The sequence below is a fragment of the Phascolarctos cinereus genome, unplaced genomic scaffold, assembly GCF_003287225.1.
Source record: "Phascolarctos cinereus isolate Bilbo 61053 unplaced genomic scaffold, phaCin_HiC Scaffold_7;HRSCAF=346, whole genome shotgun sequence".
Lineage (NCBI taxonomy): Eukaryota > Metazoa > Chordata > Mammalia > Diprotodontia > Phascolarctidae > Phascolarctos > Phascolarctos cinereus.
Window position 1 is genome coordinate 185,202,076 of NW_027556180.1, and position 20,472 is coordinate 185,222,547.

At 33.3% G+C, this 20,472-nt stretch overlaps 1 protein-coding gene across 1 annotated transcript in view; it reads right to left on the reverse strand.

Moving 5' to 3' along the window:
• Positions 1-20,472, reverse strand: part of ROBO1 (roundabout guidance receptor 1) — a 480,872-nt gene that overhangs the window by 54,542 nt on the left and 405,858 nt on the right. Inside the window, exons 17-20 of the mRNA XM_078147422.1 lie at positions 17,795-17,966; positions 9,688-9,885; positions 5,717-5,743; positions 4,228-4,270 (exon numbers count right to left, since the gene is read on the reverse strand). Of these exons, the coding sequence (XP_078003548.1) occupies positions 4,228-4,270; positions 5,717-5,743; positions 9,688-9,885; positions 17,795-17,966 (440 nt within the window). The remainder of the gene's footprint in view (positions 1-4,227; positions 4,271-5,716; positions 5,744-9,687; positions 9,886-17,794; positions 17,967-20,472) is intronic.

Below are 20,472 nucleotides of genomic sequence, written 5' to 3' on the forward strand. Positions count from 1 at the left end.
TTCAATATAGAAATTACCTCATTTATAGCGAGTCTTTTAAAAATTTCAAAGTACCATGTGTTAGTTTCTATTAATATTGTTACACAGCTCACTAGCTCTTATCTTCTGACCAATTTTCAAAATAAAATCAATACTTCAGAATAGAAATTTCATAATTATCTATGAGTGTGTATTCACTAACACAAGATATTTAAAACGTGTTCATTCTAATAGAGAAATATGAGATTTATTTTGTGGAGCTCCTCACATTTTGTGATTACATGTATATTAGATGATCGCTAATGCTCTAATTTTTTTTTCTTTTTAAAATAAATTTTACTGACACCTTTCATTTTTATATCATTTACAATTCCAATGTCTCCCTCTTTCTTCTTCCCCTACCCTTAGCCTTATAAAATATGTGAAGGGGGGGGCCGCTAGGTGGCGCAGTGGATAGAGCATCGGCCGAAGTCAGGAGGACCTGAGTTCAAATCCGGCCTCAGACCAACTGCTTGATACTTACTAGCTGTGTGACCCTGGGCAAGTCACTTAACCCCAATTGCCTAAAAAGAAAAAAGGGGGGGGGGAACCAGCGAAAATAATCAACATATCAAAATATCTAACATGATAGTCAATGTTTCACATCTACAGTTCCACACTCCTACAAAAATATGTTTTTGGGGTCTTCAGGATAATATGTGTCTGTGTTTTAGAAGCAGGGCAGAGCAGGTCAAGATGCAACATCTTATGAACCTATAAACGTTGAGGAAAATGTATTTGCTTTGCACAATACAATTATTGTACATATGAACAATTTTCCTTTTTCTTCTTTCTCTTAAGAGAAGAAAAGTGTCAGCATAGAAATTATAATGGAGGGAGAAAAGTCACAAGTGTGGGTCAAATATAAATTAGCCAAATTCTAAATCAATTACAAAAAAGGAATAATCTAATAAGTCTTATAGAAAAATAAATTACATGTTCTGTTCCTTATAGAATTCAAAGTTCAAATGCTCAAGGAAACATCCAGAATATCTGTCTAACTCATTGCAAGTATTATGAACAAATTCATGATTTATCCTTCTATTTAGAAAGGCAATGAGGAGTAGAGGAGAAAGGGCTGTCAGCGAAGACAGAAAGGCCTAGACTCAGTTCTATGTCTAACATGTACTAGCCATTTGACAATGGGAAGGGTACTAAGTAATGCAGGCAATTCTAGAATTGAAAATTGCAGTTAAGTTCTTAATTTGCATTGCCTACAGCAATAAAATCACATGTCCAAATCAAAATATAAATAGAGACATAGATATAATTGGATATGGAGATATATTCTTGGGTTTCGATATCAATTTCAAAGCTAATCATTTGTTTCAGGATTTGGGAAGTCTTCGATTTCATGCGAGAAAGCTAATTTCAGATAATCTTTTGTAAAGCTGTGATGAAAGCAGAAAGATTTAAATGAACTCTGAATGTGAACTTCATATTTTAAACTTTAGAAACAAATTAATATAGTTCACAAATCAATCCTCTAAAAACTTCAACTTCAGACTAATTTCTATAAAGGTTGACAAACTGGTGGTAGTTATACAGTCTGAAACTAAGGAAGCAGATCACATCATCAGTATACTGATATACTGAAAATTACTACTGAGAGCAAACAACAAAAGAAGCCAATCATTTTGATAGAATCTGTACAGTGTTGTTCTCCAACCTCTCTGCCAAGGTTTCGGGTCTTTTACTTATATTTTACAGAGCTAGCATTTTTGAATGTTATTATAAATAAAGAGTTCTCTTGTTCCCATAATGTCAAGAGGAAAAGGAATGTTTGCACACACCTGTTTTATACATATACATAACAAACACATTTACATACATACCTACACACACATCTGCAGATACTTAGAAACTTATATTCTACTCAAAGGAAGAAAATGTAGGTAAAGATATGTATATATATATATATATATATATATATATATATATATATATATATATATACATACACACACACACATATATATATATATAAAATAAAAAGAGCTAGGAAGGTCAGCTCCATGGGCTCCTTACACTGTTGAGCTTAGCATCTACATGGCTTTGTAGTCTGGTGGTGATTTACAATGTAAAAGGAGGAAAGGAGCATGGGTATTTAACAACTATGTCTAAAATATTTCTTTTTACTTAGTTGATCAAAACCTAGATAATTAAGGAAACTACTTTGGCTTTGGTTTGTTCTGTTCCTATAGAAAAGTACTTTTTTTTAAAATGTTCCTCCCCCTCTCCCCGGGCTCATTATACCTTTTGATGCTTTATATTATAGTGTGAGGGTTAAGATGTATTTTTTCCACTGGGGGTACAATTAAGAATATTTCAGGGGAGAGGGAATGAAGGGTAATTATTACTCACCTCTACTGTTACCCCAGTGCAAACACAACTATTAGCTAGTTTCCATTACTAATAAAGTGAGAAAGAATTCTTCCAACAACCCCCTATTTTTTTATTTTTAAAAGCATTTGGAATTATAGAATTTAGAGATTTGAAGAAGACTTTAAATATTTATTAACTTCATCTTATAGAGGAGAAAATTGAAGCACAGAAAAGAAATCTAGAACCCAAATCTACAGACACCTAGAGTTCAGGTCTTTTCACATTATTTGGGGGACTTGGAATTAGTACATTTCTTAGTTTACATTCAGTATATTTTAACTTACCCTGGAAGGAAGAACTTAACTGAAACACTAAAAATTCTACAGATATATGATATACACAATATATAAGTAATATATAAGATATATTACAGATATACAAATCTGTAATACACACATATACAAATGTTATATATAAAACAAAAGTAAATAGAAGGATAATTCATGAACTAGAAATTCTGCATATGTTAACAGAAATTGTCCTACTTTGGATATTTTCTTCTGTTAGCACTCTCTTTAATTAGATTACAAATTTGAGATCTAGAACCTCTTTTATACTTCTTCGGTATTAAACCTCCTTCACCAAAAACACAACCAAATGAAAAAGCAAATATTAGGTATCTGAGTAAATACTTGCCAATGGATTGATTATGGTTAGCAGGTCAGAGGTTTTTAATCAGAACATAAACAGATAGAGTGGTGGCAAGACAAATAAATAAAAACAGACAGACACATTAACCCATTGGCCTGCATCTTGTAAAGTGTAAGTTCTGGAAACCAGATGCTATTTTATGAATACTTAAAACCACTGATTGTTCTAAAGGATACAAAAAGGTGTCCAGTTTTAATTCCTGAATTAAATTAATCGGGAACCAAAAAAAAGTAATCTTTAAAAAGAACCACCACCCTCATGATAATAAGATAAATAGGTATAGCACAGCAAAGAACCCTGTATTTCTATCCCAGAGATCTGTGTTTATGCCAAATACTCTATACTGCTTCTCTATTTTCTGGGTGCTCTTTTATAAATGGTTCAAATAGAAAGTAGGTTTTATGTGGAAGCTTCAGTACAGTTTAGTTTTGTTTGCATATCCTAAACTAGATATGGCATAAACTTTTTGTTTTCTTAAAATTATCTTTTACACTGGAAAGTCATGGACAGGTGGCTTTTTATCACTCCGGTCGAGTCAAACATCACAACAATTGATGACCCAAAATATTTATGTTTTAGATTCAGTTTCAGCTCTATCTAGATGTTTATAGAATAAAGATTTTTCACTATTAAGCTACCCTGAATTTTTCCTTTTTTACATCACTTATTTCAAGCGATGGTTTATTGTTTTACAAAGCCAGAACAGAACTACAAAAAGTTACAAGCTGCTACTGTGTCAAGTAGATTTCTCAATGAAATTATTTTTATTTTGTAGTATCTATGAAACAACTATATTTGTTAATCTCAATAAATGCCACCACTTAATTACTTTAATGTCTTTAATCATCTGTTAAATCAGCAAGTCTTTTCTTTCTCTAGTTAACGTGCTCCCTCTGGTGTTCATTTCCCAAAAACACACTGGTTCCAATCATAGCAACTAGGTTAAAAGAGTTCAATTTGATCATAGAAGGGAAACCACGTAGCCTATTGTTAAAAGATATGAATCAAATTCTCACATTTAGCTAAACTTGTGAGATAGTACCAAAATTAAGAAAATATTGATTCTGTATTTTCCTTCCTTAAGATACATCATTTATGCTTAATAAACCTCAATTCAATACAATGAGATTTATTTCCTGCTCCTTAAAAATCTAAAAGAAACAATGTAATTACCTGCCTCCACTGCTCACTGCTTCGCCTCCTCTCTGATAAGTTACTAGAATATTGCAAAAGAAAGGAATTAATTAATAGTCATATTAGATATTGAAAACAACGCATTTATGAATACGTTCTAAAAGAGAATTATTTTCTTTTTTCTATGAAGTAGTCTAATGATAATATTCTCAAGTAGGACAAAACAACTTTCTAGAGAAATTCATTTATTTTTAAGCTATGACAATGATTTTAGGAAACAACCATTTTCCTAAATGTGCCATCAAGACTGAAAACAGATTTCATTTGTTCATTTATTATTTCATAAAATACTAAATATCAAGTATATATCTCCACACCAACCTCCTGATATAAGTTATAATTCCATTTCATGCATAATTTTATGTTAAAACTAGTCAATCTGTGATTTTATTTGGAAAACTGAACTCTGTTAAAAAAAAAAAGCTGTAAGAAGAAATAATGGCTATGACATATTGAAAAAGTACCACAGTAATAGTAAAGATAACCATCAAAAAGAAGAAAAAATCTAGTATGCAAATATAAGTGACACTGCTAGTCATTTGTGATTTATATAACTCAGGTTAATTACTGTTACACCTATGTACACCATCCAAAGCATTTTTAAATAAAATAGAAGAACAAAAAAAGCTAGCTTTCTGAAGGCAAGAGCCGAATAGATGCTTTAAACTTACTTTATTTATTTATTCTTAAAAGTTACACATAGTCAGCTAGGCAAGGAGTTAAAAAGATAAGCTTCACTGCAAATCCTGATAGATTCAACAGCTACGCATTTTCTTTTTAGAAATGTGTTTTTAAAATCTGCCAAATTCTCACCCTTACAAGAACTCCTAGCTAGAAGCCTGCAAAGGAGAGATAACTGCTCCCAGTGATTACAATAACCAGATTAAAATGTAGAAGGTAATATCACAGGTAAGTCTTTTGCTAATGGTAAAATGAAAGAAGAAGACCCTCTACCAAATAAACAGAATAGACATGATTATCAGGATCTTGACCCAAGAAAATGGAAAGCTTTATTCTCCAAGTATGCTGTATATTACAATTTACTTCTTTTAAAAAGTTTATTTTATAGCAGAGAATTATACAGAAGGGAAATTTATGTTTGAAAAATCTACCAAGTTCAAGTTGAAGAAAAGAATGAAGTCAGAAAATAATCAAAGGATTATTAACATGTTAAATCATGCTTGGGGTAGAAACATTGTGTGTCTCTAATAAAAACAGTGCAAACAAATAGTAAGATGCAATGTGAAGTCATGAATAAATAAATCTATAAAACAGATGAAAAGCAATGCCTAATATTTCTGTTCAAACACATGCCTGTCTGCTACTATCAAATAAAGTACTTGATTTTAAGTCTTTTTCATTCTTCCTCATAGCAGCATGGTTGGTTATACTAGAAAAAGGGCAACATAATAGTACATCACATGCAAAACTAACAAAGGACAGGGTGAGGGTAAGTGCAAATATATACCTGTTGGTGTGAAGGTAAAAGACGGGACTGAAAAATCAAAACAAAATATAAACCAGTTATTAAGCTGAAGAGAGAAGGGGAACATATCACATTAGTATAAATCGAGCAGACAGCTGAACATAAAACAAATGTAAATAACTAGGCCAGTAGTTCTGTCACATTGATAGATGAATAAGACGAAATTTGTGGTTAAAAAAGAAGCCTGCCTGTAAAGGTACCATATTGAAGTAGCTGACATGGTAGTACACTCAGGAGAGGAACAGAGCTGAGTTAGCCTGTGAATGACCCACCATTTAGGAACACATTTTGCCCATAGTCTTAGTACAAACAAGAATCCTAAACTATTAATCATTCCAAAACACTGGATGATGGATTCTTGAACAAGTATTAGCAAGGTCCTGCTTCAACCTTATCTACAGATCAGTAAATGATCATTAAGGACTTAGAAAATAGCGATCATAGGAACAAAGGCAACCACAAAATTGAACTGTTTCCTTTTGAGTAACTTCAACAAGAAATGTCTTACATCTCATTATAGAAGCAGTGCAAATGCTACATTTCCAATTGTTTATTTTGTCATTATGGAAAAATCCTGGATGGACCAAAGCTTAGGAGACTCAAAACTGCATTTTCTGCACTTCATATTTAAAAACTCTCTGAGTCTGTATACCTGTCTCTTTCTCTCAAAATACGTGTATGTGTGTGTGTATACATATATAAGTGTAATCTCCTGCACATGACAGTCTAACAATGGAATAATACTACCCCTCTGAAAATCTTTACTCTCTTTCTAGAGTTATAAATCTTAATCTAATCAATAATGCCTGAAATTGAACTGCAAACCTGAAAAGTGGCAGCCCTTGCCTCCCTCACTCTTTCTATCATCTCACACTCCCTCTGTATGCTGCATGACACTAGAGCAATTTCCATGTCATTTCATAGAGGGAGGAGACTGACTTATTTTTCAAGCTCTTCAAATTAATTTAAAGTCTGGTCTAGTAAAGGAAAAAAAGTGTTAATGCTGATTTAAGATTAAGATTTAGTTAAAAAAAAATTTTTAATACATAGGAAATGGAATACTGATTGCATATTTTATGTAAGAAAACTGCCAAGTGTGTATTTTCCATTTCATATAGTTCTGATATTTCTATGAAATTTATTTTAGGATTAAGGCCTTTGGGATACAAATAGTATCATTGCAGGCCCACTCAAGGAAACACAAGCTACTCCATATCTAAGCACACTATGTATAGAGGACAAAAAACCTGAAAATTTTACCCAACATTGTTTACCCAGTTCATACACTGGCTTCATTTTGTAGCCCAGCAGTCAAGAATTTTATTGTGAGTGTCCCCCTCCCCAGTCAGGTCTTTTCACACAGCAATTTAGCTACATTTAAAATTATAGAGCCATAGTAACCTGTCTTCGTAAATAAATAAATAAAAAGGCAATTTGAAACTACAGCTATTCAAACAGGAATGGAGTGCCTCAACATTAATTTTCAATCACAAGGACACAGGAAAAATAGAAAAGGTCCTTGTCATTTCTTTTCTTAGCCAACCACAAACCTCCAGTTTGAGGAATAGAAAAGAAAATGAAAAGAGGTCAAACTAAATGAAATCTTTATAGCTAGTACAACAAAGAACAATTTAATTCTCAAAGCTTCCATTAATAAACTGTCTTCCTGTCCAATATGAGTGTATATGTGCAAGCGTAAATACTGAAATATTTTAATATGTCATGTCAAAGGCACAAAAAATGTTGAAAAACCATTAAAAATGTTTATTATATTTTAGCATGTTTTACAAATCAATAGGTTTTTTCACATTTATTTCTTCAAAACATTTCACATCTTTTTGTCTTAAAATTATGAACATGATTTTTCAGTGCAGAAACATGTTGTCTTTCAAAAATCTCAAAACATAAAAAATAACTTTTGAAGAAATGCATTGAAGAAATTCAAATAAATTTAGAATTATTTCAAAAGTACCAATAAGGCAAAAGTACAGAAAGCAGAATCAAATTCTCATCAAATTACATTTGTAATTATGTTCTATGATTTCTGCTAAAATACTAGCTGGATGAAAGGACAATGATATTAGTTTAGTAGGTTTTACAGAAAGAAGGCAAAGGCATTGACCAGCATGCTTAAAGCACATTAGTAAATGGAAGAGAGAAATTCATTAGTTAAATTCAGTGTGCTTATATATCTTAAGATTCCAAGAGAATGAAAGATATTAAATATATACAACTGTAGAAAAATGTACTAAACCCTAATACAAGTGACACCTGACTGGAATATGTAAGGATTGATATTAATCAGACACTCTTGTTGTTTAAACCAGATTCAAAACAAAAGCCTAAACCACAACTTTCACAAAATCAATTCCAAAAATACAGCAACCTTCTCATTTGTATTTTTTCATTCAAAAAGGTTTAATATGGTAATACATGTGTCTTGTACTACTTCAAACTGTATACAAACTGGGTGAAAGCTGAAGATACTCTATAACAACTGCAAACTCTCACTTTAGATTTTATTTCTCTGGCAGTCAAGGTATCATGCTCTGTATTTAAATAAATGGTATGTTTGAAGACATTTAATGTGGCTAATACCAAGACTTCACAATGCCTGTGAAAAGGATTCAGAGATCTTTTTCCATTTCTAGTGTTGAATTAACTGACTGGATCTCGGATTGTAATCTTTGGTCACTTAATAGTTTCTCTCAGTGGAATGATAACTAGCTCATTTAAGGGAACAAACTCATGAGTTAGTCAAATAAATTATTTGGCCTATATATTTAAATATGTGCTCCCTTAATCCTTCACAGCCAAGACTAAGAAATTCTTCCCCCTCCCCAAAGAAAATAAAGAGGGCAGGTATCCTTTATACAGATTAAACTTTTAAGAATCACTAATGGAAGCTCTGAATCATAGAAAATACTTTATCAGCAATAACTGTGATCTGTATAATTCAAAATTAAGACAAAGAGGTGTTCTTAGAAGTTCTGGTAAATCAGGGGCAAGTTTTACTTCTAAAGAAGGTCAATGTGACTGTTTTTTAACATTGTTAAAATTTCCTGAGGAAGAAGGGATACAAATAACTAATCTAAAATACATGAGTATTTGAGGAAAAGGTACTTGTGAAAAGCATTGGCACTATTCATTTCATCTCATGAGACTACAGATCATGCCAAGAAACCCTTTCCAATAAAACTAATTCAAGCATAAATTCTGCTGATGCTGTAAAGTCGTGCACTAGAAACTCTGCCATCAGCAATATGTATGTATTTAACTGAGAAGCTTTAATTAAGAAAAAAAAAAGATCTTAAATCCCTCTCTCTTCTCTGCCAGTAATGGACATATTTTTCAGTCATTATTCCTTTATCTATAAAAACAATAACAATGATCCTAAAATAATCAAAGGGCACAACTGTCCCTCGTTTCACAAGGGGTAATGATACCCTCCTCAAAACTGTGAAAGGCAAAGTTCAAATTCTGCTTTTATTGTTTCTGTCATAGGAAAAGCAGAATTCTCTCACTTCTGTGTGTAGCAAAAGATAGACTGGACTAGGAATGATAAAAATCTACATGGTACTCCTTATCAGATTCAATGGTCAGGAAATGGGGTTAAGCATCTTTAAAAGTACTAAATGAAAGGGTCCACTTAAATCATATTTATTATATATCTCTAATATCATCCATGCAGATTATATAAAGATATATATACACATATCTACAATCACACTGATAAATACATGCACATATTCCTTACATTCAATTTAAGTCATATACAATAAATATGACTTAAATTAAATGTAAGGTATATGTATCAATATAAGTCTTAACTTAAAATACTATAAATTTAAAGCTTGGTGACTATTTAAAATAACCTAAACTGCTACTTATAAAAATGCATCTTCAAACTTAGGCAAACATCAAAAATGTTAGAAAGTTAAATAAGTGAATACCTTTTCTGATACCAGCATAAGTACTAGTGAGTCCATTTCTCTTCTTCCGGTGACGATACAACCAGATGCTGAATACCATAAGGATTATCCAACAGGCAGCCCCAATACCTGCTATAAATGCTGGCTGTTTCACAACATCAGAAATCTGCTGAGCAAGACTGACTTGGTCTTCCGGCGATATGGGATTCCCATAGGAGTCTGAAAATTCATGTTTTGATTAATTAGGTGTTAAGATTAAACATGCAACTAATGTGACATAAAATTTATACAATACACTGCAGTTGCCAGTTTTTAAAATTTTAGAGCAGTGATAGCTAATCCCTCTTTTGTAGTTTCCATTTACCTCCAAAACAAAATGAATTTTAATTCAATTTGAGTAAAGAAATTCTACTTGTAACACTAGAATAGTAGAAAGTTTAAAAATGTTACCTATGAGGGCTTAGATAAAGTTCCTCAGAAAAAAAACTTCCAAAATAAATACAAACATAAAAATAGGAAAAAAACCCCTATAAACATTCTCAATATGACCATATGGCTAAATTATTAGTAGGGAACAGTTTTAAAACATTACTTATTTTCTCAAACTTTTAAAGAATTCTTTATTATACAAAAATATGGGAATGAAAAGCATTGTGAAGCAACAATATGCTTCCTTCACAAGGTAGATACCAAAATGATGCTTCTCAAAGTTTCCAAAACATTATAGCTTAAAACTTATAATTCATCTAAGGTTCTCTTTCTTAGTGCTTTATTATTATTGTGTATTCAAAGGGACGACCCCTCAAAATCAAGAATGGTAAAATGCAACAAAGACAAGATAAACTAATGCAACCACCAGATGTCTTACTTGGAAAATATATCAAAAAAGATGAGAAAGACTGTGAGAAAGGGACAATGAAAATGAAAACAAACTATACTACATTTAAACCAAATTCAAATAGATATTTTCCCTTTAGTTACCCAGGTTCAGAAAGCAAACTGAAGCCATGGATAGCTGTCAAATATCCTTATTTACATACAAACATTAAACTTACAAGCATATTATATTCAGTTCTCTTCTATGAAATTCATGCTTCATCAACACCTCACATCTCAGTGTGCGCACATAGTATGCTTGCAAAGACCTCTCAGGGATACTAGCACAGCTGCCCCATGCTACCAACCAACATTCTACTTTGGCACTAACAGACATTAGTATTGAGGATGTTCACTGGGCTGAAAATTTCCATTTGTGTGCTGCAGCTTTACTGATTTTGACTTAGTCAAATAGCAGTTCTTCCCTGCAACATCTGGTGGAATGGAAAGCTGTGCTTTTGTCCATTTCATTGAGACCAGTATATTTAGATAAGAGGCAGGGTGTTAAATCAACTGGCTTTAAAATTTTCTGTTAAAACAACTAGATTCACGAAAGAAAAATTGGTTAATTTCTAAAAAAAAAAACCATTCTCAGAATGCTAGCTGTTGAAATGATTTACACATCAATACTGTTGCCAATATGACCATATTAACATGTTTTCTTCCCCCCCTCCCCATTATATGCAGTTATCACATTCTGACAAGTGAACTGGAAGGGCAGCAAGCCACATCCCATAAATGCATTTACTTTAGGAAAAATAGCTTTTAGGATGCGAATTATTTTTCCATTTCCTATTAGTTTGTCACTTTTTGTTGTTTGCTTTTTTGCTTGAACAGAATTACAGAGTTCATTCTATGGAGAGGTCAAGGCTGAATACCTCTTTTCACATACAATCACCTGGCTGCTACAGTTTGTTGACTGAAAGTTTCATTTCATGTCCCATATCTTTTTATCTTCAGTTATCCTAAGAGCACTTCATACTCTGAAAGTTCATGAAGCAGACCTATTCTTTTCTTCCTAATACACCCTTTGTATCTGCTAGGTTTATAGATTTCATGGCTATTTGTGCAAGGTTAAGTTGGGTTGCTTCAGATTTTATGGAGACAGCCGAGTGGGGCTCAATACAAGTGGCCAGATGGGCTTAATAGTATAAAGTGCAGTGTGACTAATGAATTAAAACTGCCACTCCAGATCTCATCCTTTGTCTCCCTGCAGCTGAGGCTGTACTATGATACGGAAAAGCGAAATGTACTTATAATTTCAAAACAACCAAATATGACCCTTAAATCCCATGGTTAAATATTAAGTCAATAGAATTACAGATAATTTTTCTTAGATCATCCCACAAAACACAGAAATTAAACATTATATACCCTATTAAAGTATATCAACAATTTAGAATTCAGCAATAATGTTAAGATTACTCATTTGAGAACCTTTGACATTTCATAAAGTAATACTACATGTATATTTTTATATCAATAAGATGAAATGTATACATAAAAACTCCTCTGTCAAAGAGTCCCTATGGGGAGATTCATACATGTACACATGCAAAAGCATATGCACACACACATGCAGCTCACATATACACACAAGCACATGCATGCACACACACATTTCCCCCTACTTAGATAATTTTTTTTCTCATTATGCTTGTATTACACAGCATTTTAACACTTACAGTAGAAACTTTCTCTTTTGGCCAAAACAAATAAATTTTGTGGTAGGCAGTGTTGTGTAGTGGATAGGGCACTAGACAAGGAGTCAGGAAGATTTGGGTTCAAATCCTGCTTCAAATTAATTTTATATGTTCTGCCAAATTATTCACAATGAATTTTAAATGCTACTGACTTGGTACACATCCAAAATACTTCTCTGCTACGTTGATTCTGTAAAGTCCCTTAACTTCAGTTTCCTCATCTTTAGAGCAAGAGGGCTGGAATTGATGGCATCTAAGGTCAACTATATGAAATGATTACATATGGTTGAAAACTGTATCATGCGCTCTATTCTAGAAGGAAGATTCTAAAACTAGATTTACGAATGAAAGTGGACTACAAAGTAGATGAAGAAGTGTTTAATTTTTTTTTTCTTTTTAAGTATAACCTACGTTGATACTAAATAAAAAGCTATCAGTTGAACACATATGTTCACTCAAGCAAACTGACTCCAAATACATGTTTGTTTTCTCAGTCTAGTTGCTAAAAGAATATAAACAGGGGTAAGACTTAGAGCCTAACAGACTGAGGAATCTGATAAACCTATTTCATCTACCTATGTGACAACCGAACAGTGGTAGGGCCTCAGAAGGATGTCACTTGTCTACACTACATTCTCCTAATTGCTTAGTAATTAGGTCTACGCAAAACAATAAACAAAGAATTCCTAAATGAAAAAGGGGATCACTGAATAATTTAAGGGTTAGTGACGGAAATTTCTGTTTTAAGAGCTATTCTTTGAATTATATAGTAATTTTTTTAAGATAATATTACTACACTGGTGAGCTACTCCATCCAACTTTTTTAAATAACTGAGTCTTATCTTTTTAAACATCAACTAAAAAAATGCTAACCTTTTTACTTAGGGTAGAAAATGTTCTCAAATGTATTACACATTATCTTACCTTTATAAACAGAATACTTTTTGTATGTGTGTACAGGACTTGTGATGGTCTAGAGAATATCCAGTGAAAACTCTCTTTAGCAATGCATATCCACACCTGCTCTGTAAATTACACTTTTAAAGAGCTGCTTGGGACATTAAGAGGATTAAGGACTTGCCTAGGGTCACAACATCAGTATGTGTCAGAGAACGAACTAACATATGCTCCCTTCTTCATTACCTTGCATTTAACTTCACTGAATTTACTTTGAATTGCGCAGGGGCACGAGCGGGGTGTGTGTGTGTGTGTGTGTGTGTGTGTGTGTGTGTGTGTGTGTGTATGTGTGTGTGTGTGACATATTGCTTCTCTCCACAAAATGGACTTAAGTCCAAGGATTATTTTAATTTTTGTCTTAACACTGCCTGACTCAAGACAAACAATCTAACCACTCCATCACACTGCCACTTGAAGGAAAATATACTTATTTAGATTTTTTTCCATTAAAAATTTCAATACCTATAAATATTCCTTAATTTTTCTCTGAAATCTAGAAATCATTTTATTGGTCTTTCAGATACCCAAAGTAATGCATCAGAGTTTCTGAGGCATGAATGTCCAGTTACATATTTCAATAATTTAGTCATATTCATTTTAAATGCTACTGATGATACATATTCAAAATCAGGGAAGGCGACTAGGAGACCCACCGACTCAAAAATGTCTCCATGAATAGCCTGAAATAATACCTGAAGCAAAGAGATTCCATCATTATCATAAATTTCTTTGGGTGAAAGCACTGTTTGTTACATTGGTTGAAGGCCCCCTTTGAGGACCCTGTTAAAATGCCAATATATTTGCAGTGAATATAATGTGTGGAACTAGTAACATGTAAAGGAGAAATAGTTTATCAGCAAAGAGGCTCCTAAAAGAAGAGACAGGATATGTTATAAAGGTGGGTAGAGGGGATGAGAAGGAAAGATCCAAGAGGTACAAAGAAGTACCTTGAAATGAACAGCTTTCATAAAAGAAATTGAGGAATAAGAGGGCAGAATGAATGCTGGAAATAAGCCTTTTAAGTAAACCAAAAGATTATATTCTAGATGTGAGACATAAATTGAGAAACAGACCTCGAGGGCCTAATAAACTACATTTTCCAAGAGAAGTTTCAGTTTTTAGAAAGGTTACAAACTCAAAGATTTATAAAACAAATTTCTGGACATCCCATTATTATCTATTCATTGTATTGAGTTATATTTCACTATTAGCATAACAATATTCTTTAAGCTAAATAATGACCTTAATTCATTTGCTCAAAACCTTTCATTGATTTCCTGTTGCCCTCAGAATGAATTCTAAACTTTCCAGCCTGCTGTGTAATGTTCTCCATAATCTAGTCTGAGGCTGGAAAAAGAAATGGTTTTGGAATCAAAGGGTCTTATTGGAATCCTAGCTCTGCCATTTATGATATGTTACACTGACAGCAGGTCACATAATCTCTCTGAGGCTCAGATTTCTTATTTGTAAAAGCGAGAGGGAAGGAATCAATGATCTCCAAGATCCCTTCCAGATCTACATCTATGATTCTATGAGACTAACTTTTCAGTTTGCTCTTCCTCAATTCTACTTAAACATGACCTACACTCCAACCAAATTGAAGAACTGTTATCAAAACATTCTTTGAAATCTAGCACCTTTGTGCCTTACTCATGATATTCCATTTACCTATAATGGCCTTTCCTTAGATTTTACCCAATGAAAATCCTAGTCTTTAGGGTCCTACACACCACCTCATCAATGAAACTTTCCCTGATTATCCCACCTAAAAGTAATCAGAACTTCCCACAGCCTCTTTGTAACATTTTTAGATTACATATGAACATAATCCCTAATATTATCCCTTGAAAAAAGTTTGTTATTGGTGGAGGCATTATCCCTGAATCAGCTGGTAATTTATAGTCTGACTATTGACTTGTTAGAGCTCAGATGAAGATTAGAAAAGAGCAAGAAGAAATTATAATGAGAAAACATGATGTAAATCTGAAAAAAATCAAAGCATGAACTATTTAAACAAGTAATTGGCACAGATGGAAAAGGAACAAAAATTACATCGACAGCAACTATAATAATTTAATAAAGACATTTACCCAATGTAAATAAATTGGCACAAGTGAACCACAAGGTCCCAGAAAGCATCTTAGTTATTAGCATATACTTGTCTTTGCTGTCATCGAATAGTTTCAGTCATGTCTGACTCCTTGTGGCCCTATTGGGGGTTATCTTGGTAAAGTTACTGGAGTGGTAACTTTTGACATTTCTTTCTCCAGTTTTACAAATGTGGAAACTGGGGTAAACAGGGTTGAGAGACTTGCCCAGGGTGATGAACTCAGGAAGATGAGTCTTCCTGACTACAGGCCTGGTATTTTATCCACTGTGCCACCTAGTTGCCTCATCTGACTTACTTGCTAGAGAAAGACAAAACTGGGTTAGAACATAAACTAAACTCTAAATGTTACAAAGGATGATGAATGATTATAAGTAGTACTGCTTCATTAAACAAAAAGAAGAAAAAGAAGATAAAAACCTATTCAAAGAAAGCATGACTATATCCCAAGGACATTTAAGAACAAAAAGAGAAGGAAGACAACAAACAGGAGAAAAATGAAAATGATTTGTCTAAATTATTATAACAAACTTTTCTCCGACAAGACAGTAGAATCATCAAATTTTGACCTAACACTGTAGTCCCATATGAGAAGGCAGAAATGGGACCAAAGAGGACTAAGATGAGGAAAGTAGCTAGAGCAGACCAAGACCATTCTGGATGCCACACAATTATAAGTAGAGGGACTGATGAACTAAATTGATGTACTAAAGGATGGAAACATCTTGGATTTTAGCAATACCAGAAAAAATGACTGACAGAACATTAATAACTACTGCATATGCCCTCCTCTCCCACTTAAAATCTTTATAAGTCAAATATAGAGAAATTAATGGGCATTATCAATAAAAATATTTAGAGGGAACAGCAGACTCTTATTTTCAACAATGGGAAACATTTTTACCATTTCACAATTCAATGAAAGATATAGAGAATTAATTACAAGAGCTTACTGTGCTTATTGTTTGTTGGGCTATTTAACATTTTTAATCAATGAATTAAGAAAAAATTGTCGATGGTATGCTCAACATATTTTCAGATTACATAAAACTGGGAAAGATATGTAACTGCAGAATCCAAAAGGAGCTTCACTGCCTTGAACACTGAGTTGAATCTAATAAGATGACATTCAATGTAGATAAATGTAAAGTTTTGTATTTGGGTATGAAAGAAAAAACCCCACAAAAACTTCACAAGCACAAGATGAAGGAAGAATGGTTAGATAGCAGTTGTTTTGAAAGCCATCTAGGGGATTTATGTTAGAAATATGATGTGACAGAGAAAAAAAATCTAATTCAATCTTAAGCTTCATCAAAAAGGGCACAGCTTCCAGAAACAGAAAGGTGATTGTCCCATTCTACTCTATCCTTATCAGGCCTCATCTGAAGTAATAGGTTAAGTTTTGGGAAGCATGGCTTAACAAAAATATTAACAAACTGAAGAGTGTCCAGAGGGCAACCAGGAGAGTGAAGAGCTTTGAGTCAATGTCACATGTCAATTGCTTGAAGGAACTGGACATCTTTAGTCTGGACAAGAGAAGACTCAGAGGACATGAGAGAGTTCTTCAAGTATGTGAAGGAATGAGGAACAATGGGATGGATGCTGTGAAGGAAAAACTTCCAAATAATTAAAGCTGTCAAAAAGTGAAATCATCTGTTTCATGAAGTAGACTCTTTTCCCTAGAGGTCTTCCAGCATAGGCTTATAAAATCACTGGTCAGGTATGTTAAGAGTAGGGAATCACTTTGTCTACGGGTCAGACTATGTGGCCAACAGAGGTCGCTTCTAACTCTCAAACTATGGGATTCAGTGATTATTGGAAGCAACTCCCAAATTAATGCAATCAGAGATCTATTTGAGTATTTGAGGGAGAGATTAAACTTTTCAGAAATATTAATTGCTTAGAATAGTTTTTCTGGTGTTTAAATAAAATATTTGTGATTGCTTTGAGAAACATACATATGAATTATATATAACACATCTTAACTATGCAGTCTCCCCGAATATTTGCTTTTATTAGTACTGAAATCTAGAACACATAAAACAATGGATAAAAGACAATCTAATTCTGTCCCTATTCTAAGCTCCCCCAATCTTAAATGGCATTACTCTTTATTTAGAAAAGAGAATCACAAAAAATGGAAGCCTTTGTGAATTCTTACTTTAGTTCCAGGTGAATGCTTAAAATGACTTCATGACAGAGAAGTGACTGGACTGAATATGCAGAATAAGGCACATTTTTGGACACTGCCAGTGTGGGAATCTGTTTTGCTTGACTATGAATATTTGTTTCAAGGGTTTTTTTTTCATCTTTTCTTCAGTGAGAGAGAAAATGTCATTAATTGAAAAAATAAGATTTAATTTAAAAATAAATATCATGTCCTTTGTTTTACTCTTTTTACAAGTGTATATGGTTTCACAAAACTAAAAACAGGACAAAAGCTATAAAAATGAATTTTCAAATATTGTTAACAACTGGGGCTTACCTAACTGGATGAATTGTGGCTCACTTTTCACACCAGATCCTGCTCCTGTACTGGCTGCTACTTCTACACTGTATCGAACACCAGGAACTAGAGATGGAATGATTACAGAAAAGGTAGAACCATCCACTGTCTTGTTTATGTGGTATCGACTTTCATTGCCCAGGCACCAAACCTGTAGGAATATAACAAGCATTAAGTAAGTAAAATTTCTCAATCTGTGCAGATATCAGCAAGGTAGAAAATTCTCAAAGGGAAATGTGGTCCAGTCTTCCAACAACTAATCTAATATATAAGAACAGCATCATTGCTTGCTTTAAGATGCTTATGGACTGAATATGCATCATGTGTTATAGCTCCCCACTTCAAGTGGCAGTACACCCTAGCGCTTACTAGCTCCATAACCATTATCAAGTCATTTCTTCTCTCCCTGAGTGTCAAGTTCCTAAATGCAAAACGAGTAGGGTAAAATAGAAAACTTCTAAGATCACCTTCCAGCTCTAAACAGTACAAAATATTTAAATATATGCACACATATACACGTATACACATATGCATATGTAGGTATGTAGTGCTATAAAGTGGTCATAGAGGCTATACATATATATGTACACATATGCATATAGGTGTATGCATGTACAGGCACACATACACATATGTATAAATACGCAATGCATACAGATTGTACAAATACACATGTGTATATCTCTACATGCACATATACATGTGCATGCATGTACACATGTGTTGTAACCTAGGATTATTAGTGATGGTGGTACTGATGGTGATAGTGGTGGCAGTGGTTTGGACACTGGTCTCCTAAGATCATTATGAGATGCAAATCTTTGTATTAAGGATGACATTACTAATGGATGCTTTCCATTAAATTATAACACCTCTTTTTGCAACAGCTGTGATTTCATGTTTGTGGACAGTCCTTTTCAACCCTTACTGGTGAGTTTCATGCCAGTTCTCTGGTAAGTGGAACCTGTGATCTTGGCAGATGACAGGCAAACGCTATTACTGCACTTCCTTTCCAAGTCCTTTAACCCTGCTAGTATCTGCCAGGGCCTGTATTGTTCAGGCATGGTATTCAAGAACACAGGGTCACTTCCAATGTCATGATGAATCATTTGAACAAGATTTTATCAGAAAAAGACACTTCTACATGTACTAAATTTAACTGAACCAGTTAAAGCCAACGATCTGAAATAAGTATGTTTAATAACACTGATATAAATTTCAATGAAAAAGATGTCAAATGTAGTGACGATGAAAAAGTAATCATTCTAAGACCTTTATCCAGCCTCTGCTACACCCAGATTAATTAGCAGTAAGAGAATGTTACCACCACTGCACTTTAAATTACATAGGGGCATAACTTTAATTACTAAAAGCACAAACAGATTCAGAAGAACTAAACAGATAAGAGATATGTTTGGTGAAAAAAGCATATTTACAGCTAAAAAAAAAATTCTTGCACATTTGCAAAAAAAAAAAAGTGGCTTTAATGTCCAACAGAAATTTACTGAAGTTTGGATTTCAATAATTAAATTGCATTTAGTTTTTTGTTTGTTTTTTAAAGAATGATCCAAAATGTTGACATATTCTTTAATGATATTATGCTTTGGTTCCAAGAAGAAAGTGATACATAGAAAATTATCATCTGAAGAGCTTCGTATTGCACATAACAGAATTTGAAGTGGTGAAAAATTCTTTGTGTCTTCTGGCACAAGTATATATGCACAGCTTAACGCATGCCACTGTCTGAAATAAGTGGATGAGCTAGAATCTACCATTACCTGTATAATTTCTTTTAAAAAAAGATCATTTGGTCTTCCAAAGTTAACACTTTTTTAATGTACTTTGAATGCATAAATCTAGCTCTTTATTTCAAGATCTGACTGATTTAAAATAAAGACCTCTTTGTGAATATTTTTTCCAATTATGCTACACAGCTGAAACTAAGCCATAAACTGATTTTATACCAATCAGAATCTGAAAGGCACTGTATTATTTTAAATTGACCATGAAGTTAAGAGATCTCTACCCTTTTGCATTTCCTTGGGAGGCAGGGGGGAAGGGAGGAAGGAAGAATGCCTAAATTACACTATTTTACTTGAGAGCTGAGACAACATCTCACTTTAAATCTTTAAAAAAAAATTTTTTTCTTCCTTGCTAAGAGAAAATGAGATTATTACAGTACCATTTTCTATCGACTGAGCATTTTGCCCCTGAACAGCTTGGAAATAAACTTGAAAAGTGTGAATATGCACTTAAAAGCAGAGATCCTGAACCTCTTTTTATTCCATTATTTAACACTTCCCTACTTGACTCTCTATCATACTCCCCACAGAGACCATTACTTTGCAGAGAAAAAAGAAACCATTCACTATGAGTTCTTTCTATCCTACTCTACATCTTAAAATCCTTGAAATCGTCTTTCATTCTTTTCACTTTTACTCCAATCTTAGATGAAGAAATGGACCTACTCCCCACCAAGGATAATCTCTCTGTGTTTATATACCCTCTTGTTTTCTCTGGCAGATTGCCCCTGAAATTACTGGTCAAGCCGTTGACGAGTATTATTACGTGCTTAGTCTTCAACAACGACCTCAATAACGCAAAGGAAAACAATTTTGAAAAACTTCAGAACTCTGATCAATGTAGTGATCAGTCAT